The sequence below is a fragment of the Zingiber officinale genome, chromosome 1A (assembly GCF_018446385.1).
Source record: "Zingiber officinale cultivar Zhangliang chromosome 1A, Zo_v1.1, whole genome shotgun sequence".
NCBI lineage: Eukaryota > Viridiplantae > Streptophyta > Magnoliopsida > Zingiberales > Zingiberaceae > Zingiber > Zingiber officinale.
The window spans coordinates 183,842,633-183,867,672 of record NC_055987.1 but is presented as its reverse complement, the minus strand read 5'-3'; the positions used below and the strand labels follow the sequence as shown (position 1 = coordinate 183,867,672).

General features: G+C 41.4%; 2 protein-coding genes across 5 annotated transcripts; both read left to right on the top strand.

Annotated features, from left to right (window-relative positions):
* Window positions 1-380: 380 nt before the first annotated feature.
* Window positions 381-16,416, top strand: LOC122038616 (protein GIGANTEA-like). Of its 4 annotated transcripts, none has more exons than XM_042598426.1 (16): window positions 381-612; window positions 708-746; window positions 857-1,249; window positions 2,864-2,935; window positions 3,053-3,107; window positions 3,212-3,354; window positions 3,494-3,765; window positions 4,321-4,379; window positions 7,877-8,117; window positions 8,190-8,340; window positions 10,441-10,653; window positions 10,853-12,385; window positions 14,679-14,747; window positions 14,866-15,084; window positions 15,765-15,857; window positions 15,945-16,416. In XM_042598426.1, the coding sequence occupies exons 3-16, from the start codon at window positions 1,163-1,165 to the stop codon at window positions 16,239-16,241; spliced, it is 3,504 nt and encodes a 1,167-aa protein (XP_042454360.1). In that variant the 5' UTR covers window positions 381-612; window positions 708-746; window positions 857-1,162; the 3' UTR covers window positions 16,242-16,416. The 4 variants fall into 4 exon arrangements, with proteins under 4 accessions (XP_042454360.1, XP_042454361.1, XP_042454362.1 ...); XM_042598427.1 differs by having other exon boundaries at window positions 708-759; XM_042598429.1 differs by having other exon boundaries at window positions 383-612; window positions 10,441-10,650.
* A 2,881-nt stretch (window positions 16,417-19,297) lies between these two features.
* On the top strand, window positions 19,298-23,688 carry LOC122007819. Its single transcript, XM_042563346.1, has 3 exons — window positions 19,298-19,317; window positions 19,384-20,054; window positions 23,498-23,688. Exons 1-2 carry the CDS (start codon window positions 19,298-19,300, stop codon window positions 20,000-20,002), a joined length of 639 nt encoding a protein of 212 aa, XP_042419280.1. The 3' UTR covers window positions 20,003-20,054; window positions 23,498-23,688.
* The last annotated feature ends 1,352 nt before the right edge of the window (window positions 23,689-25,040 follow it).

Here is a 25,040-nt window from a genome sequence, read left to right as displayed (position 1 = left end):
CGCCGTCCAACTGCGTAATGCACCGCCGCCCCTTGTCTCCCCATCGTCCACTTGTCCACTTGCGTCACCATAATCTCCACTCGACCCATTTTTTTACGCCACTGGGACCGCCCGCTTCGCCTTCCTCAGCAGTCCATCGCCGCCCACCTCGTCTCGTCTGACGGACACAATGCGACCGCGTCGCAGTCTGGGGGGCAGTCTGGGGGGGCCTCTTCGATGGGCGCTGCTGCGAGGGCGCGTTAAACAGCGGCCCGTGCGTGGGGCCTGCGCGTGGTCATGCAGCAAAAATATCAACGCCACGTCGGACGGGGGGAGGGCGAAGCCCAGCCTCCAGGTCGCACACCGCGTATCGCCCAAGAATCTTTTACTCCGCTCTCTCTTGCCCTCCCCCGATTTCAAAATATTATTGCTTGATAAAACCCAAAACGGTTTTTATAATTATAAGAAGACCCATCCATCTCTCTGGCAAAAACCAAAAAACACAAAAAAAATCTTCTCCGCTCTCCTCCCTTCCGCTTAATCTCACCCCCCTTGCCGAAAATAAAAAAAAACCAAACTCTACTCTGCGAAAGCGCTTGGAAACCCTAGCACAACCTCAAACGATCTGTCAAGGTACGTATGCGCACTCTCCATTTTTTCGTGATCTTGGTGTTCTTTTTTGTGTGGATTTATTGAATTTAGCCGTCCTTTCTGTTTATTTGTTTCAGTTTCTTAGGGATTCTTAACGTTCGTCCCATCTGTCTGCAGTAAGCTATATGAGTATCTTGCTTTAGCTATTTCCTTTGCGTGGATTTATTATTGTTATTATTGTTTTTAGTTTTTTTTTTTTTGGTTGTGATTGCTGTTTCTTCTGCAGAAATCTGAAGATTGATGTGTTTTGAGGTCGGTTGAGATGGTCAGTTAGGTTTTAGAGGGGTTGAAGCCCCTTTCCGGGGATTGAAGCTGGACCTTGATGACTTAAGAGTTTTATTATCCCGCTTTCTGTCAAATCTTAGATCGAGTTTTAGGTATTAGGCCGATGAAGCGGTTAGGTTTGATTGATGTAGATGGAGAAGCGAGTTAGTGATTTGGAACCTTTGTCATTGACCGCTAAACAATATATTGGTTCTGGGGTTTGCTTGGTCTCGGCAAGAGAAAAGATTACAGAAGCATTTAGCTAAGAATGTCTGTCGCGAATGAGAAGTGGATTGACGGCCTCCAATTCACGTCACTCTTCTGGCCACCACCCCAAGATGAACAACAAAAACAGGTACGCAATGAAAGTGATTGTTTATTTGTTTTGCAGTAGCTCTCAGCTTCATTTCTTAAGATATTGTTTCGTTATGTCTCTCTTTCCTTCCAGTGATTACTTGACGAGCTCAGTTTATTTTTTCTGCAATGTTTAGGTACCTCATCAGGGCTCATATATTCAATATATTTTGATATATGTAGACACTAAAAGTTGCAGTATATAAATGCTTTATACTTACATTACTTACAAGAAGTTGTGGTTCCTGCTTCCCGTATTTCCCTAAAATGAAGAAATTTTGAGGCAATAAGATGTAGATATTTAGGCAATATTAGGCATATGAAAGGAGATAGGGAAAATATATTTATTAACTATTTAATGAACTTCAACAGATAGCTTAGTTTTAGAGGTAGGAAACTGTGACCAATTCAAAATCATGGATCTGTATTTAGAGTTAGATAAAACGAAGTGAAAGATATAAGAAAAAAAAAATCAAATATAGGCAAAAATGAGGTTAGAAAATTCAAAATTTTGGTACGAGCCACATGACCTAAACCTAAAAATTAGTAGTTTTAAATAGTGTATAGTTATGTTCAGGTCATAATTATGTCACTACACAAAAAATGTTATGTTTAGATTTCACAAAATATGTTCAGGTCTAATACCCTGCCATGTTGAATTCCATCAATGGCACCAGTTGTTGACCCTTAAGTAGTCCAGCTGGACAAACTGGACAATTAGCTGAAACCAAGAAAAATATCCAAACCATTCAGATCTTTAGAAGGTCAAGATGCTGCATATTGAGTGAGAGAGCCCACCAGTTAACATGATCCCTGGCCTTTGTGAAATCCAACTTTAGAGCTATAGCTTATTTTACCTGACAAATTGATAGGTTTGGTGGCAACAATGGGCATTCTTTCCCTGTCGACAATGCTAACTAAGAATGATCAACGATAATGTGATTAAATAAAAACAGTTCTTAATCTATCTGCAAGAACATGGAGATGTTTTTCAGAATAATGTGGAAAAGTAAAAAGAGTTTGAAATCCTTCACCTTCTAAACATCAGTCCTCTAATAGTGATGAATGCAGTAGTCAGTCATCTAAATACATTGCTTGGATAAAAAGTTTTGAATAGGAGAATCAAATCCTGAGAGACTACTTCCTAATAATCTTAGATGAATTCACAGGTAATAATACAATTAGGTTCTGGTGACATATGCTTACCAATCTTTAAAATGCCAAGCTTTATATCTTCCTCTATAAAGTAAATAATCAGGCTAGATAAATTGAAGGACTTTACTTGGTTAGTTAAAAAAAGTTTGCCAGATGCAATTTTGAAGACATATCAGTAGGTGATCCCAAGAGTTATTTGCAAAAACTGGTAAACTCATTGTGAATAGATGTTAAATTACAGCACAGTTTCATTAATTATTAAACAAGAGAGTATCTTTTTCTGTTCCTTCCATTGGCTAATTGTTCAAATCCAAAAATGAATCAAGTATCAACAAATAACTAAGAAGCCAAGAATAAATAAAGACATTGCAATTTTTTGTATCTCTATGTGGTAAGTCAGGTTTAATTTTTTTTTGTCATTCATTTTAATGATGACTAATAGATTTGGCTTTTCCTTAAGGCCCAAGTCATTGCCTACGTTGAATATTTCAGTCAGTTCACTTCTGAGGACTTCCCAGAAGATATAGCTCAGGTATAATTATCATGCCAATCTGTTTTTTGTTCTAAAGACTACTAGCATATAACTATTTTGCTGTATTAACCAAGTAGTGCTTCAAAATACTCATTCTTGCTCCTTCTATTTGTGCAGTTAATCCAAAATCACTATCCTTCTAAAGAGAAGCATCTTTTGGATGAAGTTCTTGGTATTGGCTTATTCACACCTTACTACTGTCAGTTTCAAGTTATTGCTATCTCATTTCCAGTGTCAAGTTGCTGACTCCAGATTCTCGCTTTTCTTAATTTACAGCTGTATTTATTTTGCATCATCCAGAGCATGGTCATGCAATTGTTCATCCTATCCTTTCACTTATAATTGATGGGAGATTGGTGTATGATAGAAATGACCCTCCATTTATTTCTTTCATATCCTTGGTGAGCCAAAATGCAGAGGTACAATATTTTGAGAAAGTATATTATCTTACCATCATAATCCATTCTTTTCAAGTATGGTAATATTTTATCTTAATTTTGAAATTCATGTATAAATTCACAATTTTCAGTGATTTATTTAGCCAATTAATTACTGCAGAAAGAGTATTCTGAGCAATGGGCTTTGGCATGTGGGGAAATTTTGCGCATTTTGACTCACTATAATCGGCCAATCCACAAGGTCGAGCATCATAATTCTGAAGCTGAAAGAAGCAGTAGTAGTAACTTTGCCACAACAAGTAAGTCTGAGAAAGAAACATCTACTCTAGTTCAACAGGAGCATGATAGGAGGCCACTGCGACTATTATCTCCATGGATTACAGACATATTACTTGCTGCACCATTGGGCATTAGAAGTGATTATTTTAGATGGTATGTATCTGAATTTTGCCCCTTGTTCATAGGTTTTCTTCAATCCAAATTAAGTGTCAGAACTCCGGACTTGCTCAAGGCCGAGGCTACCAAAATCTTAATTCACATTTGTTCGCGTATTGTGCCTATGATGTTTCAGGATTCCTTGACTAGTTGAAAGTTTCCTTTCAATCCTCTTGCTCTTCTGTGCTAAGCCTGGGCTTGTTTTCTACCAAATCAGGACCTTGAAGATGAGGCCTTTTTAAATAAATAAAAATCTCAATCCAAAATGCAGACCTTAGGCTGCTTACGGGGAATCTCAGTTTACCTGAAACAAAAAAATCTCTTCTTAGTCTGACGTTGCTTTTTTTAGGAAGTATAGTGAGACCAAACGTTATCTATAAATATGTTAGTTTGTTTCTGCTTTTATGAAATTTGAGATTTTTCTGACAATTCAAATCGGATATTCCCAGTAAGAGTTATCTTAAAGTTTTGACTTGAATATTTTTCTACATTGTTTTACATCCAGTATATATATTCTACGTTCAGATTATTGAACACTATTTTGCAAATTAGGTGTGGAGGGGTCATGGGAAAATATGCTGCTGGTGGAGAACTAAAGCCTCCTACAACAGGTTAGCTAAAGGTGTTTCTATATACATCATAATTGGATACCAATTCTAGTGCTTTTCCCAATGTATTATTTATGTTATTCTTTATGGCATGTTAGACAAAGTATGCAATAGGGATACTAGTAACAGACTAATCAGTTGCCCATTTGATTTGGTGAAAATAGTTTGCTTCTTCTAGAAGAATGCAATAGATGTACATCTACATCAGTATAATTTGAAGATGAACTTGGTCTTAAAATAAGAGGTTTTCCTAGAGTATTCTCGAGGTCATGTAGAATTTTTTAAATTGTTTTCCACATATGATCTCTAGAAATTGACAAATCATATTGACTCTTCTGGGATCAACCAATAGCTCTCCCCTTCCTAGTACTAATGACATGGGAGTTTTAACTGATTGGTCCTAGCATACTACCTTTGTCAAACATATCAAGTATATACTTTTGTTGAAGAGATGAAAATGTGTGAGTAGGCATCCCTATTACCAACTACTGAAGATCACCTATGTCTTTAGCTTGAAATGTTGATAGAGTTTTCCTTCAATTGTGTGATCCCAATAGAATATTACTAGTGATGATAATATTGCCTATATAAACAAAAGGAAATATACTTTTTTCTTATGTAGAAACGAAGTGAAATAGCTTCTAGTCATGCCATACTGAAGAAGAAGAGTATAGATGAACTTTTCATACCAAAGCTACTGAGATTAATTTGACCCATGAGATGATTTCTATTAGGAGCGTTAGGTGCTCTAGGGGGTGAATAGCGATTGTAACATGTAAGTGATGATTCTATATTTTTGCTATCGAACTATGTCAAACACGATTAACACAGCGAAAATAAAGCAATCATGCAATCAACACTTACCACAATCACTAACACGTTTATTTAACATGGTTCGACAGTCCCCTAAACTCCTCTGTGGTCTATGATTTGTCAGTGGATCACTCTTGAAAAACTACTATCTTTCTCCTTTTAGAAACTCTTCCAGAGGTGGAGAAATCACTTGCAAGCACAAGAGATTACAATGAATACAAAGAGGAATGTTATAGGAAATTTCAAGGCTTCTAATAGGTTAACCAACACTATTTCGCCAACCATAAAGCCTCCATCCACTCTTTTTATAGCCTTTGAGATCCTTGTTGCAAGTTTTTCTGCCATCCATCAGCAGTCGACTAGTTTGAATGTGTTAGGGTATTGGATTTCTCAGCCACCAATGAACTGAACTCCAACACCATATTGTAACCTTGACTACGAACAACTTTAAAATGAAACACGTGAAGAAGTAAACCGCTAAGCTCAAATCATGGTGAGAAACACTAGGAGTAAAAGGTTTTAGGGTTGGTAAAGTAAAAAACAGAATATATAAAATTTAAGTTTACTTGTAGTAGAAGGCAAGCCTTGGCGCAACGGTAAAGTTGTTGCTTTGTGATCAAAATGTCACATGTTCGAATCTCGAAAATAGCCTCTTGTAAAATTACAAATCAGGGTAAGGTTGCATACAATGGATCTTTTCCCGGACCTCGCATAGCGGGAGCTTCGTGCACCGGGCTGCCCTATATAAGTTTACTTGTAGTAGATAAAACATAGAAATTGTTGGGATAGGAGATGACGAGTTACCTTTAACAAAGAGTTTTACGTATCTAAGATCATTTTTGCAAAAGGATAGAGGGGTTGATAGAGATGTTTTACATTTAATATAAGCAGGCTAATTGAAATGAAGGAGGGTGCAACTGTTTTTTATGATTGTAAAGTACCTCTAAAGTATAAACAAAAGTTTTACAAAATGGTGGTTAGACCTGTTATGTTATATGAAGCTCAATGATGGGTTATAAAGCGACTACATGCGCAAAGAGTAGATGAGAATATTAAGGTGGATGTGCGGAAATATGAGGATGGACAACATTAGAAATGAGAACATTAAAAAGCAAGTTGTGGTAATGCTTATTGAGGGAAAATTTCGAGAAACATATTTAAGATGGTATGAACATGTACTTAGGTGACCAATAAATGCCCTAGTTAGGTGATGTGAGATCATGATAAATATGCACATTAATCGAGAAAGATGGAAACCAAAGAAGACTTAGTTAGCTACAATAAAAGAGGATAAAATTCATTTAAAAGAGGATATAGTCCAATGACATAGGAGGATCTATATAGCTGCCTTCATTTAGTAGGATAAAGACTTGATGGTTGTTGTTGTATCCTCGTATAGAACTCTCTAACTCTTGAGGTTTTATCCTTGGATTGTAAAAGCTTGCTCCATTGCCTCGTGAAGGAGTTTGATAGTGGATTGTATTAAGGAAGAGGATAACACACTAATGCGTTTGAGAGTTGTGGAGTAGGAGTGAAGAGCTTAAAACCACATTACTTAAGTGTGTTAGCATTGTGTTTATTTTGTATTTTTTTATATATTAACACTTTATTTGATCATGCGCATGCGCTTGGCTACTATGGATAGTTTGAATTGTAATTTTGAGATGTGATTTGTGCGGAAATTTTCATTGTTTATTCATCCCTCCTAGCTGGGCTACTAGTCCTTAACATAGTCCACGTGTGCTAGGCGCCTAGGTGGTGCAGCCTCACGTGGGTGGAGATGCACGTGGCTTGTGGGAGGGGTCTTGCTGTATTGGACGTGAGAGGAGAGAATTTTGAGATTTGTTGCAGATTAGGTGTTGTGGCAACAGAGAATAAAAGAACTAAAGCAAGTAATGGAAGTACCAATCCAAACTAGGGATTCAACTCTCATATTAGTTGATGTAACACTTAAATACTCTGATACCACTTGATGCCATATTGTTATATTGGAAACAAACTCACGGTGGAAAATTTCATAAAAGGAAGAATAAATTGCTTGAGGGGATCCATTCCCTTTTACAAACCAGAATTAAATATCAATTCTCCTATGACATGGTCTAATTTACCATAAAACAAAGCAAACTTTTAAAGACGTAGACAACTTTTAAAAATTAAACAAACTTATAGTCTAAAGCCCTAAGAATCTAAAAACACTCTAAATTTAGCTCCAAATTTTGATCCAGATTACCTGTGGATTAAGATAAAGGTGGTCCTCATCTTAATATCTACTGGCGCAACTAGTTAGTACAGAACAGGGATTGTAGCATAACAAGATCTCTATGATAAAATCATGTAGGAGAAAATTCTCCCAAATCACAATTTTTTCTGCCTTAATTTGTTCAGATGATTTGTGGATTGCTTATTACTGAAATAACATTCAATTCTTCTCCATATGCTCCTTGTAGATGCATTTGATCTTTTATGTCCCATTTGGATAACTAAAGTTTGATAATTGCTTTCAAATAATAACTGTCTGATGATATTCAGAAAACTAGAAATTTTCCCCATAGATTTACTACATATATCAGCCATTACCATCTCCTTTTCAGTACAGGATCTTTGGCTTCATTTCCTCTTCTTAACTTCACTACTATTCCATGGGCTTCAAGTCAATAATCACTAATAAGCCTTTCTCACATTTGTAGCTTCTAGTTGTGGATCTGGAAAACATCCTCAACTTATGCCATCAACTCCAAGATGGGCTGTGGCTAATGGAGCTGGTGTCATACTGGGTGTTTGTGATGAGGAAGTGTCTCGTTATGAGACTGTGAATTTGACAGCAGCAGCCGTCCCAGCACTCTTGCTTCCTCCTCCAACAACTCCTTTGGATGAGCATCTTGTCGCAGGGCTGCCTCCGCTTGAGCCCTATGCTCGACTATTTCATAGGTGGATGTTTATGTCTTCACTAACTGACATTTTAGTAGTTAACATTTCTTATTGTGAATTTCTTATTGGCAGGTATTATTCAATTGCTACTCCAAGTGCTACACAGCGACTCCTGCTTGGGCTTCTAGAAGCACCTCCTTCATGGGCACCAGATGCACTTGATGCTGCTGTGCAACTAGTTGAACTTCTTCGAGCAGCTGAGGATTACGCATCTGGCATGAGGGTATGCATAGTCAGAACAATCAAACATCTTTCAAAGAGAGATATTGTTGTCTCTGTTTTTTTTCTATTGTTCTCCTTGCTCCCTTTTTGTTTAAGGCCTTGTATCCTGAAACTTGAAAGATTTGTCTCATTCACTGTTTCATAGATAGCCCTACTCGAATTCTCATGGGTCATTGGGTTGGTCTAGAACCAGCTAAATTCAGTATAACAAGCCATTTTGACACAATTTTCCTATGTTATAAATTTGACATTAAATATATTTTGACCATTACTGGTAGAATGGGTGAGTGAATACCCAGTTGGTTCAGCTACCAATATAGATCTAAAACATTGTCCTTTTTTAGTAATGATGTCATCTCTGTGGAAGATAAGGAGTGGAACTTGGCAGCATTCTAAGATTGCCAAACTCAATGGTTTAGATAGAAGAGCAGTTTGCTTGATGAAGAATTAGGAGCATGTGTTTTCAGTAGTGAGGTAGCGGTTGATCCTTTGAGACTTGGGATGAGGGGAGGCAAAGTAATGAAGGCAACAAAGGTGAAGAAGAGGAGGTAAATGGAACCAATTCAGAATAATCTTGAATAAAGTTGTATGGAGGGATATGCTACATGTAAGCCGATCTGAAATAGTTGGGATTTACATAGCTTAGTGATATTAATGATGGCGAAGGACACATGAAATGGAGTTGATTCAATGAATGGGAATATCAAGATTAACAAGCTTGGATGAGTCAATGTAATCTGGAAAAAAAAATGAAGTTGATTCAGGGAAAGGTAATATTAACACTAACAAGTCCTGATGAGAAAATTTAATAAGTTATCTAAAATGGCTAATACTTTCTCATAAAGAAAAAAATTAATACATGATCAACTCGCATTTGTGTAAATGGGTTGAGTTTATACAGATTAAGTGGTTAATGGTGTGAAATGCTAACTGTGGCACAAGGAAAACTTATTTGGAAGAATGGTGATCATATTGATGCCGTTTATTAGGGTGTCATTTGACTTGGCAGATCTGGAATTAGTTACTTATTCCTCCGAGACAATTTCTTGTTGAACCTTTCTATTTGTGCACACGTACCCAGATCTGGAACACACCTACCACATGTGCAATCAATATTTGGAAATATTGACCATTAAATATGTTGACAAAAGTACATAATATTTTTTGCAATATTTAATTGTAAGCTAGTCAAACTGACCTTTATTCTTATTATCTATGGTAAGACTGTGATTAGGGTAAGACTGTGTGATTAGCATGTCCTGAGATATTCAAGATGCTCTCTCTAATTTCCTAACCTTTAAAGAATGCTACAGCCTCTCTCTGCTATCTGTTTTGGAACCAGAGATATCCAAGTTTACATCTACCACATGATTTGTTGAGTTAACCTAAGCATTCTTATAAAATGTTTCACAATTATCACTTAAGATATCAAATTGTTCACACCCTAAGCAACCAATCTTTTCATATAAAAAAGTACATATGAACTAAGAAATCAATATAACATAAACCATTTCAATAGATACTAATTCTTGATAGTCAACGTGAAAATCATATAACAATATTTGCATATCAACCTAAGCAATCCATATAAATAATCTTAATTTAACTAAATCAATTTAATCTAATCAATTGTTACTTGAACATAACTACCGAAGGATCGGTATAGACTGTATAGCCCTTGTGCATTCGGTATAGATGGCACGTGGCTTTATTTTGGAAAAACCTGATTGCTACTAGCCTACTAGGACTATATACAATGAAGTCTCTCAGTGCATTGGCTCTGCAGCCATTTTTAGATGATGATACTGATCAATAAAATATAATAGTTATGTAAGTAAAGGTATGTTATATTGACAAAAGATATCCTGGGTTAAAGGCAATCAAACACAGACGGTAATGAGTGGACAGTTTACAAGATTTAGGGGCTTCCTTGTACCTATTGAGTCCAGTACTAGGGTTTATTAATCTATGAATAATTTTATTATGACTATTTGTGCAATCCAAATAGCTTATATCCATGTCGGTCTGATATAAATTGTTAATAATGCATGTACTTTATATCAGCATTTTATTGTTGATATCTTTAATCATCCTTCTGCAGCTTCCAAGGAATTGGTTGCATTTGCATTTCCTCCGTGCAATAGGCATTGCTATGTCCATGAGAGCTGGCGTCTCTGCAGATGCTGCAGCTGCTTTGCTTTTTCGCATACTTTCACAACCTACACTGCTTTTCCCCCCTTTAAGCCATGCTGAAGGAGTTGAAGTCCAGCATGAACCCCTGGTTGGATATATATCATCATACAAGAAACAGGTAGTTAGTATTGTTTGTGTTGTTTTCATTTATTGGTAGACATGATTTGGCTAAATAATCATATTCAAATTCTTGGTATTTATGTCATCTACTTGTCCTAACATTTATAGGCAATTTCATTTGTTTATGTTCTATTATTTTACAAGTTCAAATGATTCTTTTGTCATTAACTTATGTTGTTGCTGATGACTTCCCCAACTAGCTTGAAGTCCCCACATCAGAAGCTTCTACTGAAGCAACGGCTCAAGGAATTGCAACAATGTTGTGTGCCCATGGCCCTGATGTTGAATGGAGAATCTGTACTATTTGGGAAGCTGCTTATGGTTTGCTTCCTCTGAGTTCCTCAGCTGTTGACTTGCCTGAAATAGTAGTTGCAACTCCATTGCAGCCACCTCCTTTATCTTGGAATTTGTATTTACCTCTATTGAAGGTTTTGGAATATATTCCTCAAGGAAGCCCCTCTGAAGCATGCCTCATAAGAATATTTGTTGCTACTGTTGAAGCTATACTCAAAAGAACATTTCCTCCTGAAAATTCTGCTGAGCAATTAAGTAAATCAAGAGCCCATGGAAGCATGTGGTCTCCCACTAAGAATCTTGCAATAGCGGAGCTTCATACCATGATTCATTCATTATTTCTGGAATCTTGTGCTTCAATGGACCTTGCATCACGATTGTTATTCGTCATGCTAACAGTTTCTGTCAGCCATGAAGCTTTGCCGAATGGTGGGAGTAAAAGACCAACAGAATGTGGTAGTTATTCTTCTGAAGATGTTAGTGGGGATCTACTTGTAAATAGAAAACCAGGTACTGGAAACAAAAGTCGGAAAAAGCAAGGACCAGTAGCAACATTTGATTCTTATGTCCTTGCAGCTATCTGTGCACTGGCTTGTGAACTTCAGTTGTTCCCCGTGATTACTAAAACTGGTCTTCATACAGATTCTAAGGGTTCTGCAAAAAGTACCAAACCTGCAAAAACTAGTAGAGTTTCTTATGAGTTGCATAATAGCATTAGGTTTGCTGTCTGTCACACTCGTCGAATTCTTGGAATTCTAGAAGCCTTGTTCTCATTGAAGCCATCTTCTGTTGGAACCTCATGGAGTTATAGTTCGAATGAGATTGTGGCTGCTGCTATGGTTGCTGCTCATGTTTCTGAGTTATTTGGAAGATCAAAAGCTTGCATGAATGCCCTTTCTGTTATGATGCGCTGCAAGTGGGATGTAGAAATCTCTACTAGGGCTTCTTCACTTTATAACTTAATTGACATACACAGCAAAGTTGTTGCCTCCATTGTTCACAAGGCTGAGCCTCTGGAAGCACATTTGGTACATGCACAGGTGCAAAAGGATGATCCAACATGCCCAAGTGGTAGCCTATCAGTTTTTGCAAGAAGTAGCACCTTTGAATCTGATGATATCCCATGCTCTGAATCTACCTATAGTTCATCAAAAATTTCTTCAAAGAGTGATAAAAGAAATTTATCTACTGACACTGTTACAGAGACATCAGCTAAAAGTATTTCAAGTCTATCAGTGGAGGCTTCAGATTTGGCAAACTTTTTAATGAAAGATCGCTACATTGGTTTTAGTTATGGTGCACAAGCTCTTCTAAGATCTGTTGCAGAGAAACAGGAATTGTGTTTCTCTGTTGTTTCATTGTTGTGGCATAAACTGATTGCTGCCCCAGAAACAAAAATGAGTGCAGAAAGTACATCCGCTCACCAGGGTTGGAGACAGGTACATGTTGCAGCTTTTATCTAATGGCATTGATATTTTAAAAACTTAATATAGGTATCCTCATTTGCATGATAATTTGTGTCAATTGTTCTGAGAGATACCTGTTCACCTCATCCATCTATTCAGCATCATTGATTATGCTGAGCTAATATATTGCCAAACACATTGATATGTACATTATCCTAAAAAGATTGCTAGTAAAGTGATAAAGGTAGACAGATTTTGAAGATCACTAATCTATTTCAGAGTTTATACAGTTTAAGACAAATTGAGTATACTATATACTATATCCCATGGTTTGAAATGTCCTACCATGCCTCCATAAATGAATACTATTTATTGTTCCGACACCGGACCGGCACTGTGACCGCAAGACCGTCACGACCTCGCGGCAGCCTCGTTAGGTCACGGAGGGTACCATGACCCTACGGCTGTCCTCCACAGGGTTGCGGCATTGTTTTTTTTTAAGATTATTTTTTTTTTAAATAGATATTTTTTTGTTATTATAAATAATTAGTTAATTATTATATAATTGTTAATCATATATAATAATTATAAACACAATATGTTATTAATAATAAAAAAGGATAACCTAGTGCACGAAGCTCCCGTCATGAGGCTGTTTCTAGGATTTGAACCCGTGACCTTTTGATCACAAAGCAACAACTTTACCGTTGTGCCAAGGCTCCCTTTCTTATATTATGAATAATAGTTATAAAATATTAAGAATTATTTCAAATTTTTAAATAATTTTAAAATTTAATAAAATATTTTTATAAAATAATTAATTTTTTAAATATATATTGAAAATTGAATGTGAATTTAAAATGATCAAAAAATTTCCCAAAATATAATTCTTAAACATTTCAAATAAATTTTTAAAAATTAAAAATTTACAAATACATTCAAAAAATAATTTTAGGCCCTTAAATAATTTTATATTTATCTTTGAGTCTTTCAAATAATTTTATAATTGTAGATTTAGTTTTGAATTTTGAGAATTACTTTTTTTTAAAATAATTTTTATAAAAATTTATAAAATATTGAAATATGAATTCAACACCTCAAAACTATAACATCAATTGTGAGCATATTTAGCATGGGTGCTCCAATATTTAACATGGTTGCTCCAATAGTGAGCATATTTAATAATCAAATATTAATAAAGCTAATATACACTTATATTTAAAATTTTTAAAAGTATCAAAACTGCATTGTATGATACGGTACCAAAGCCGTATTGTTCCGGTCCGAGATTGAACCTCTGACACGAGTTGAAATTTTAAATCATGCTATATCCTACCTTTCCCTGAATAATTTCCCTATGTGACAAGATCCTCCTACAAAACTTGTCATTGTCAAAATCATTTATCTAGACTGACAAATTGTGCTTTAATGGATCACATTAAACTGGAAAAAATGATTTTATGGAAAAAAAACATGCTAGCTAAGGAAAAAACATGGTACAGAATTATGATATAGTTATATGGAATCAATATTTGCCATTTCTATCTTTCCCGGTGATTGTTAATCACACGAGACATGCCAATTGTCTACCGGTGATTGCTAATCGCACGATACATGCCAATTGTCTATCGGTGCCTTGACAGGCTTCTTAAAGTATTGAATGGTAGAGAAAGCATGATATAAATGACACTATAATACTATATGAAAAAAAAATACTGAGGAAAATTACCTAAAAGCCTCATCTCGTAATTAAATTTCTTATATTTATTGTTTCTTGCTACTCTGATGTTTTTCAAATTTGGATGTCTCATTTGGAAATAAAAGATTAGAATCAAAATCCTACTCATTTATTACTTTGCAACACTACATTCATCCTTCCAGCAAAGTAAGCATTTTGTTTGCTTCGAAGATCCTAATACCAACCCAATTAAGTACAAGATCAAAAGAAAGCAATTTAGTTGATTGGGTGCTGTGTTTTTTTATTTTTTATTTTGCAAGTTATTTCATAAATAAAATCTTTAGTATTCAAATGAAGAGTTAAAAATTATGTTACTTTCCTCTTCACATTGCTGTATATGTACTGGATTTGTGGCCTTGTGCAAGAATGTTTATATTTTTACCATTTTTCTGGGGGGCTATTTATGCTGTCTGCTGATAACAAGGCCACAAAGTCCAATGAATGATATAACATAAACATGGATTAATCTTATGCAATGTGATGTTTGGCTCTTCAGATACATAATGATGTCAAGTGTTCGAATTGCTTATCATTTTTTATTAGGTCAGAATCAGATGCTCAGACTAACTATTCTTCTCCATGTGTTAGGTCGTAGATGCAATTTGCAATGTAGTTTCAGCATCGCCAACAAAAGCATCAACTGCTATTGTTCTACAGGTCCAGAGTTTGTTATTTTTTCATTTATATATATATTTTGTTAAATTTTATAGTTCATTGCACTCTCAGTGCTCCCAAGTTTTTTCAGTCACTTTTTGAGAACAATGTGTTTCGACAGGCAGAGAAGGATTTGCAGTCCTGGATTGCAAGGGATGATGAGCAAGGACAGAAGATGTGGAGAATAAACCATAGAATTGTGAAGCTGATAGTGGAACTCATGAGAAACCATGACACCCCAGAGGCACTAATAATTCTGGCAAGTGCTTCAGATCTCTTACTCCGTGCTACGGATGGAATGCTTGTCGATGGCGAAGCTTGCACCCTACCTCAATTGGAGGTAATTTCTGAAAGAACCTCAGGAGTTTGATGGTTATCTTAGTCCTACTTATTAATGCATTACTTGAATGCTTGGCTTTCTTTTATGATATGGAACAACAACAACAACCACCAAGTCTTATCCCACTAGGCGGTGTCGGCTATCTTTTATGAAATGGAGCCGTTCTAGTAAAACCACCGTCACCTAAATTACTATGAAAGCATCCTTGTGGATAACTGATTAGCCCTAGCTATGGTCTTGAAGTAGAAGAAAGGATTTTGACTGAGGAAAAAGAAGATGAACACGCATACATGCATGGGCATAACACTATTTGCTTCTTCCCGTTGTTCTTTCTCATGATTTTTGTTGATCAATGCCATCTCTTACCAACACATGGTATGCGGGCTGGCACTGGACTTCTTCGTCTTCCTTTCCTCCTTTGTTCTTGTTCCTTATTTCTGCTAATTGGCACCATCTCATACCAACATATGGTATGCTAGCTGCCTAAATTATTTTTGAATGTTCAGATTAGTTAGCCTTTAAACTTTACAGGTTCCTCTTCTCCACAACTGATTGTATATCTTTGGCCTTTCTTCTTTATTAAGTTTTCTGTTTGATGTGGTTGTTTCGGATCTATTTCAAATTCTTCTTCCTTTCTAACCTGGTTATTATTCTTGCGAGAATATGTTAAACACAAGCAGCTTCTTGAAGTGACAGCCAAAGCCATTCAACTTGTTACAAACTGGGGACAACCGGGTGTTGCAGTTGCAGATGGCCTCTCAAACCTGCTTAAGGTACATCATCTCCTCACTTCATCTTCTTTTATCACCATAATCAAAATATATTGAAACTAGAGTTTCCCATGGGACAATCATTTGCAGTGTCGCTTATCAGCAACAATCCGCTGCCTTTCACATCCAAGCGCGCATGTTCGCGCTCTCAGTACATCAGTGCTTCGTGATATATTGCATGGTAGTCCAACCACGTCCTCCACATGTCCGAATGTAAATAGGGTCATTCCGGATTCAGCCTACCAATGCTTAAATTTGGGCATCATCAGCTGGCGAGCTGACATTGAGAAATGCATTCAGTGGGAAGCACAAAGCAGGCTTGCGAGTGGTCTAACACTTGTTTACCTTAGTGCTGCAGCTAAAGAACTAGGCTGCCCCGTCAGCTGATGAGAGTATGCTTTCTCTCTTCAGTCGTTAGTGGGTTACTTCTGATCACTTAGACACGCACTTGATAACCTAATTCAGATAATTCAATAATGTGGTTTGCAGAACTTTAAAAATAAACGTGTAGATAAAAAGCCGTAGCCAATCTCAATTTTACGGATTTGCGTGGTCTTAGCTATCTATTTTTATTATTTTCATCAAAATGGGTTTCCGTTGCTGATGATCGTAAATTTCTTGTTCTTTTTTTATTCTATATACTTTTTTATCAGATTTATATAGATGGAAGTGTGCCTAGTTACTAGCATTTACGAGTAGTCATCTGCATATATATATATATATATATATATATAACTTTCAAGGCGTAGGGCTTGAGGTGTTTATTGATAATTTAGTTGCTCAATACTTGGGGCAGGATTAGGCATGGTTGTCAGGATAATGGACGTCGTATATGGCTGTACCGTTTTTGTGTTTTTGCTGAAACCCTCGTTCTCCTTTCTGCGTTATCTTGCAGGGTGTTGTCGGGAGAGGCGCGAACACACTGTTTTGGTCTTATCTTGCTCGTTAAATGGATCAATCTACCTTTCGTATTTTTTTTAATTAAGTAAAAAAAATAAAGAAAATCAAAGAGCGTTCCTCTTTTATAGAAAGGATCATTTTTAAAATTTATCATTAAAAAATATAAGCATAAAAAAAAATCAAGAGTAACCGACCCAGTCTAATGTGTACCAGAAGATCGTGCTAATATTTTTTTTAAAAAAAAATATGTATAAGAAAGTCCAATGGAAGGATAAATTTAACCAAAAAAATATAAAATAAAGTGTCATTAATGAAAATCAAAAGGTGTTATTCCATTTGCATAGAAAATAAGAATCAGTCTGTTACTCAAAATTATTAATAAGGTAACGTTGAACTGAGACGACTGATTTCATGGAAAATTTTCACGGGCCGATGAATCAGAAAGTGCTAATCAATCTGTCACTCAAAATGCATGCCCACTAGGTTGATATCTGTCTCATTAGTTGAAGGTTTTAATTTAATTCACTACGGTCTGAATATAGGCATTTCTTATGAGGAAAAACAAAGCACAACTTCTCTACAGTCTTATAATTTTATTTATTTATTTATATGCACATTCCAGAACAATTTTTACGTCAGCTGACACGTCGAAAAGAACAGCCATGATCCCGATTTTAAATCACTTAAAATATTGTATTATTATTATTATTCAACACAAACGCGTCAGTTTCTTTGTTTCTTTTCCTAACTAGCGATCGTTCCACTATTATAGACCAGATTCTTAATATAAGATAAATTCATTTCCAACTTGACCCACTAAGACATTATATTAATTCCACACGAATATATAATTGATCGACCAAACGCATGTTTTACGTTAACGTTACTTCCAGCGGTCAGCACTGGTGGCTATAACATCGACTCACTCTCTGTCTCTATATATGTTCATCATTCACTTACCTAATTACCAATAATCACTTCACAAGTAATTAACAGAGATAGAGATAATTAACATGGCTTCCATTAAGGTTTCTGCTCTCATCTCAACCTACGCACTCATGGTACTGCTTCTGCATCCATTGTTGTGTCAAGGAATGACGATGAAGATGTTGCCGATTGCAGAAGGAGCCGCCTCGAATGATGGTGTATTTGAGACCTTTAAGTGTTGAGTACCATATTTTCTGTGTGTGTTCGCGCGCGCGCAGATAAGACGATAGACCAGGGGTTAGCATATATATATATATATATATATATATATATATATATGCTCATGATGGTTACGCTGCACTTCTTGTAACCTATTTTCTCAATCGATCATGGCGTGCCAGCGTGGATGCATGCAAGTGTCATTTTACTTCATTCATCTTGATAACTAGCTAGAAAGTGTAGAGCAACATGTACATTTTTCATGCAGTTAGGAGTTCTAAATTGTAGTGTCCTATAACACAATTAATTAATTAATAAGTGAAAGAGTGAGATTAACCAACTAATTAATCTCTATGTTCTTTGAGATATTAGTAAATTCCTTCTCTCTATTAATAGGATCCCACTTACTCTTTAAATAAAAATGAAGAGCTTATTGCTATTTTGGGTTGGTTATCCAATAATTAAAAATAATTATTAAAGATTATTTGTTGGATTATTCATTCTAAAGTGAATAAGGAAGTCGTCCTCTATGGTTCGAATCTCGACAAAGTCGAGGTAAATGTCTTCCTTATGTGCTAGTCACTATTCCAAAGGCTAGTAACTGTCCGTGATTTACCTCCTTTGTGTTGGCCTTGGGACGGGTTGGCGGGGGTGCTGGAAGCGAGCGTATTCATCTTTTGTCATCAAGGAAGCCGTCCTTTATGCCCCGGGTAATGATGCGATGATTAAACCCTCCAATAAAAAAATCAATAGATAGATTTAAGATTTGAATATTAATTGTAACACACTCTAGAGGATTTTTCCTCCGATTTAATAAAGATTATCCTCTTAAAAACGTTGAATCCCAAATGCAGAAAAATAATGTCGAGTGCAATCTTAAGTAATCTACATAATTTACTTTGCTGGTGAGATAATATTATGATTTCTATATTTATTTTGATTATAATAGATAGAAATGATAATATAACATTTTGGACCCATGAAATGTTGGGTTAATAGCGATTTGGTTGGATCATTCGTTGACATAAAAGGCAATTCGGTGCATGAAATTTTCATTATATAGGGTACCGGGAAAGGATCCATTGTACACAATTTTACCCTACTTTTTGCAAGAGACTATTTCCAGGATTCGAATTTATGACATTTTGGTTATAAAGTAACAACTTTACCATTGCGCCAAGTCTCCCTTTCCTACAAAGAATTAAACATGCAGTGGAAAAATATAAATATGAGAAAAAAAAATACAAGCACAACACTTAAATTTTACATGATTTGTAACCTTTAGTTCCTACTCCCCATCATAGTTCTAGCGGGGGAGGAGATCAGAATATTGATTCCATATAGACAACCAATAATATAATTTATAAAAAATATATTGTTCCGGATATGAGAATGGCATGGGAGGAATTAATGGGAGGTCAAAGGGCGTTTTGGTCTTTTGGGCTCATTGAGGGTTTGGAGTGCTTAAAAGCACTGTTCACAGATTCAGAAAGAAGGGGGGGGGGGGTTTCGTGATTTTGGGCCGCCGCCAGCCATCAAGGAGATTTTTTCTCCTTCTCCAGCTCTTCGCCGGCGCCGACGAAGCCGCCGGCGCTCCCTTCTTCTCCTCCTCTCCTCCCTCGCCGGCAGCCTCCGCGCGCATAGCAGCCCCCCTCGCCGGCAGCCTCCGCGCGCACAGCAGCCCTCCTCGCCGGCAGCCTCCGCGTGCACAGCAGCCTTCCTCGCCGGCAGCCACTGCTGCCTTCCCCCGCGTCCATAGCCGCCACCGGCAGCCAACGCTGCCTTTTCCCGCGGCCACAGTCGCCGCTGACAGCCGCATCTTCCCCATCTCGCATCTACTGCCGCTGTCTTTAGTGGATATCGTCACCTTCCAGATAGCCGCAGCTCGATACTATTTGGGTTATTCCGGCCATCGCGCCGAGGTTGGGTTCGGCCATCGAGCCGAGGTTGTTCCGGCCATTGAGTCGTTGGGTTTCACTCTGTGCATCTCTTATGATTACGAGCTATCTGTGTTATCCGGCCTGCGTGCCGCGTATCGGCCTACGAGCCATTATGTCTCGGCCTACATGTCGCTTTTCGGATCCGGGACCACGACGACTTGATCATTAGCTCGACCAGCTCATCCATCCATCCGAGGGCGCCCCCCTGGGCCAGGCACCGAGGTACCATGATACTATGCGGTTACTTATATATCTGTGGGATTCGCCTCGAGCACCGAGGTACCAGAGGCCGGGGCGACCCGGTCGCTGGATACAGGTACAGTTGACCGGAGGAGGACCTCTGACGATCCGGTCAACGTAGCGGACAGATCATCGACCGGGTCATGGGGATGCGGTCAACCTTCCAGACACGTCACACCGGCAGGTTGGTCTTCTCAGCTTCCAGACAGGATCAAATTGGCGCCGTCTGTGGGAACGCGCCTGATCTGGAACGTGAAGATGAACGACGCCGGATAGTTCTGCCATCCTCATGATCACGGTCAGTTTTTCTGTTATTTGTTCTGTCAGTTATATGATCTGTACTAGAACCGAAGGCCCCCGAGCCGTTCGGCCGGGAGGTTTATACCCGAGCCACGGGCTCGAAGGCGAAGCCCCCCGAGCCGAGCGGCCGGGAGGTTTATATCCGAGCCACAGGCTCGAAGGCGAAGACCCCCGAGCCGAGCGGCCGGGAGGTTTATATCCGAGCCACAGGCTCGAAGCCGCTCGGTAGGGAGGTTTATATCCGAGCCACGGGCTCGAAACGAAGGCCCGCCGAGCGGCCGGGAGGTTTATATCCGAGCCACAGGCTCGAAGGCGAAGACCCCCGAGCCGAGCGTCCGGGAGGTTTATATCCGAGCCACAGGCTCGAAGGCGAAGACCCCCGAGCCGAGCGTCCGGGAGGTTTATATCCGAGCCACGGGCTCGAAGCCGAAGGCCCCCGAGCCGTTCGGCCGGGAGGTTTATATCCGAGCCACAGGCTCAAACACGAAGACCCCGAGCCGTTCGGCCGGGCTGCATACTATTATGGCAGGATGGGAAACCAAAACCCTGCGCTGTTCAGGATGATAGAGGGAGGTTATTGCCTAGGAGCGAATGCCTGAGCCGCTCGGCCAGGTACATTATAGCCGAGACTACCTCGGGGAGGATTATATGCGAGCCAAGCGCTCGATGTGAAGGCCCGAGCCGTTCGGCCGGGTATATGGTATCCGAGCCCAGCGCTCGATGTGAAGGCCCGAGCCGTTCGGCCGGGTATATGGTATCCGAGCCCAGCGCTCGATGTGAAGGCCCGAGCCGTTCGGCCGGGTATATGGTATCCGAGCCCAGCGCTCGATGTGAAGGCCCGAGCCGTTCGGCCGGGTATATAGTCTCACTTGAAGATCGACGAGCACCGTCGTTAAAAATCGAGAGTCGGACCGGCGACTATAAACCTTCCGGGCGACCGACCAAGAGTCGGGCCGCAGTCGGACCGGCGACTATAAACCTCCCGGGCGACCGACCAAGAGTCGGGCCGCAGTCGGACCGGCGTGAATCCCCCGGCCTGAAGACCTCTGCACGGACCAGCATATCATATATTCTATCTCCCCCGTTCGAGGTCGAGTTATCACCGAAGGCCCCCGAGCTGATCGACCGGGAGGTTTATATCCGAGCCACAGGCTCGGAGACCGAAGGCCCCCGAGCCGATCGGCCGGGAGGTTATTATCCGAGCCAAGCGCTCGAAGCCGAAGGCCCCCGAGCCGTTCGGCCGGGAGGACCAGTATATCGGACCAGTATATCATACATCTATCTCCCCCGTTCGGGGTCGAGTAGCCATCGCGAGCATCTATCTCCCCCGTTCGGGGTCGAGCAGTCCTCGCGGCCCGGCATCTATCTGACCGATCGACGTCACCACGGTCGCACGCGCGGCATCGTCCGCCCGGCATCTATTTGACCGATCGACGTCATTCCGGTCGCACGCATGGCATCGTCCGCCCGGCATCTATCTGACCGATCGACGTCATCGCGGTCGCACGCGCGGCATCGTCCGCCCGACATCTATCTGATCGATCGACGTCACCGCGGTCGCACGCGCGGCATCGTCCGCCCGACATCTATCTGATCGATCGACGTCACCGCGGTCGCACGCGCGGCATCGTCCGCCCGGCATCTATCTGACCGACCGACGTCACCACGGTCGTATGTGCGGCATCGTTCGCCCGGCATCTATCTGACCGGTCGACGTCACCACGCATGGCATCGTCCGTCCGGCATCTATACATCCGATCGACAGCATTACGATCGTTCGCACGACAGCATCCGTCCGGCATCTATCCATCCGATCGGCATCATTCCGATCGCTCGTTCAGCATTGCCAACTCCTCGCTACTCGACTACCGGACCAGCATTTTATGTTCGCTCGTTGACCAGTCCCGATGCTGCTCATTCAGCACGTCAGGCCAGCATTTCATGATCGACTGATCGTCATTTTCTCTGTTGCCCGTTCGGCGTTGTCCGCTCACCGTCTACTCACTCAATCGACATCTTTCCGATCATCCGTTCGGCCACACCGCTTGATCTAGGTCGCACGCCCGGCCTCGTGCCGGTCTACTCAGCGTCCCACGTGCCGCTCGGTCGGCTGTCAGTTTACATGTCGATCACTCAGCGTGTTGTCGTTCGCTCAGCATCTTCCGCTCAGCGTCTATCCACCCCGATCGGCATCACTTCGATCGTCCGGTCGGCATCTTCGTGGCTGCATACTAGGCATTGGTCCGGTTACAGATTTGATTCGCTCGGCACGAGTACTATCTCATGCGACACCATTATTATAGCGACCGGTCGCGGGAGACAGTATACTTTGGGTTCAGCGATTTGATTTTGATATCGTGAGCGGTTCCGCCCTTTGCGATAGACTTGTCCAGTCAGTCGGACTCACGCCTCCTTCGACTAGACTTGAAGGGGAGGCTTGTGTTCCGGATATGAGAATGGCATGGGAGGAATTAATGGGAGGTCAAAGGGCGTTTTGGTCTTTTGGGCTCATTGAGGGTTTGGAGTGCTTAAAAGCACTGTTCACAGATTCAGAAAAAGGGGGGGTTTCGTGATTTTGGGCCGCCGCCAGCCATCAAGGAGATTTTTTCTCCTTCTCCAGCTCTTCGCCGGCGCCGACGAAGCCGCCGGCGCTCCCTTCTTCTCCTCCTCTCCTCCCTCGCCGGCAGCCTCCGCGCGCATAGCAGCCCCCCCGCGGCCACAGCCGCCGCCGGCAGCCATCGTTGCCTTTTCACGCGGCCACAGCCGCTGCCGACAGCCGCAGCCTCCCCCTCTCGCATCTACTGCCGCTGTCTTTAGTGGATATCGTCACCTTCCAGATAGCCGCAGCTCGATACTATTTGGGTTATTCCGGCCATCGCGCCGAGGTTGGGTTCGGCCATCGAGCCGAGGTTGTTCCGGCCATTGAGTCGTTGGGTTTCACTCTGTGCATCTCTTATGATTACGAGCTATCTGTGTTATCCGGCCTGCGTGCCGCGTATCGGCCTACGAGCCATTATGTCTCGGCCTACATGTCGCTTTTCGGATCCGGGACCACGACGACTTGATCATTAGCTCGACCAGCTCATCCATCCATCCGAGGGCGCCCCCCTGGGCCAGGGTACGTTCTCGTACCTTTTCTGCATTCAGTTAATTATGCTATACTATTATGCGGTTATTTATATGTCTGTGGGATTCGCCTCGAGCACCGAGGTACCAGAGACCGGGGGCGACCCGGTCGCTGGATACAGGTACAGTTGACCGGAGGAGGACTTCTGACGATCTGGTCAACGTAGAGGACAGATCATCGACCGGGTCATGGGGATGCGGTCAACCTTCCAGACACGTCACACCGGCAGGTTCGTTTTCTCAGCTTCCAGACAGGATCAAATTGGCGCCGTCTGTGGGAACGCGCCTGATCTGGAACGTGAAGATGAACGACGCCGGATAGTTCTGCCATCCTCATGATCACGGTCAGTTTTTCTGTTATTTGTTCTGTCAGTTATATGATCTGTACTAGAACCGAAGGCCCCCGAGCCGTTCGGCCGGGAGGTTTATATCCGAGCCACAGGCTCGAAGGCGAAGACCCCCGAGCCGAGCGGCCGGGAGGTTTATATCCGAGCCACAGGCTCGAAGACGAAGACCCCCGTGCCGATCGGCCGGGAGGTTTATATCCGAGCCACGGGCTCGAAACCGAAGGCCCCCGAGCCGTTCGGCCGGGAGGTTTATATCCGAGCCACAGGCTCGAAACCGAAGGCCCCCGAGCCGTTCGGCCGGGAGGTTTATATCCGAGCCACAGGCTCGAAGGCGAAGACCCCCGAGCCGAGCGGCCGGGAGGTTTATATCCGAGCCACAGGCTCGAAGACGAAGGCCCCCGTGCCGATCGGCCGGGAGGTTTATATCCGAGCCACGGGCTCGAAGCCGAAGGCCCCCGAGCCGTTCGGCCGGGAGGTTTATATCCGAGCCACAGGCTCAAACACGAAGACCCCGAGCCGTTCGGCCGGGCTGCATACTATTATGGCAGGATGGGAAACCAAAACCCTGCGCTGTTCAGGATGATAGAGGGAGGTTATTGCCTAGGAGCGAATGCCTGAGCCGCTCGGCCAGGTACATTATAGCCGAGACTACCTCGGGGAGGATTATATGCGAGCCAAGCGCTCGATGTGAAGGCCCGAGCCGTTCGGCCGGGTATATGGTATCCGAGCCCAGCGCTCGATGTGAAGGCCCGAGCCGTTCGGCCGGGTATATGGTATCCGAGCCCAGCGCTCGATGTGAAGGCCCGAGCCGTTCGGCCGGGTATATGGTATCCGAGCCCAGCGCTCGATGTGAAGGCCCGAGCCGTTCGGCCGGGTATATAGTCTCACTTGAAGACCGACGAGCACCGTCGTTAAAAATCGAGAGTCGGACCGGCGACTATAAACCTTCCGGGCGACCGACCAAGAGTCGGGCCGCAGTCGGACCGGCGACTATAAACCTCCCGGGCGACCGACCAAGAGTCGGGCCGCAGTCGGACCGGCGTGAATCCCCCGGCCTGAAGACCTCTGCACGGACCAGCATATCATATATTCTATCTCCCCCGTTCGAGGTCGAGTTATCACCGAAGGCCCCCGAGCTGATCGACCGGGAGGTTTATATCCGAGCCACAGGCTCGGAGACCGAAGGC

What these genes read in the sequence shown, in the direction of transcription:
- LOC122038616 (XM_042598428.1), top strand. Translation starts at nt 1,163, where the DNA reads ATGTCTGTCGCGAATGAGAAGTGGATTGACGGCCTCCAATTCACGTCA. An exon ending in TCCCAGAAGATATAGCTCAG is followed by an intron (nt 2,936 to 3,052) that starts GTATAATTATCA and finishes CTATTTGTGCAG; the next exon opens with TTAATCCAAAATCACTATCC. An exon ending in GCACCCTACCTCAATTGGAG is followed by an intron (nt 15,085 to 15,764) that starts GTAATTTCTGAA and finishes AAACACAAGCAG; the next exon opens with CTTCTTGAAGTGACAGCCAA.
- LOC122007819 (XM_042563346.1), top strand. Translation starts at nt 19,298, where the DNA reads ATGGGAGGAATTAATGGGAG. An exon ending in ATGGGAGGAATTAATGGGAG is followed by an intron (nt 19,318 to 19,383) that starts GTCAAAGGGCGT and finishes CACTGTTCACAG; the next exon opens with ATTCAGAAAGAAGGGGGGGG.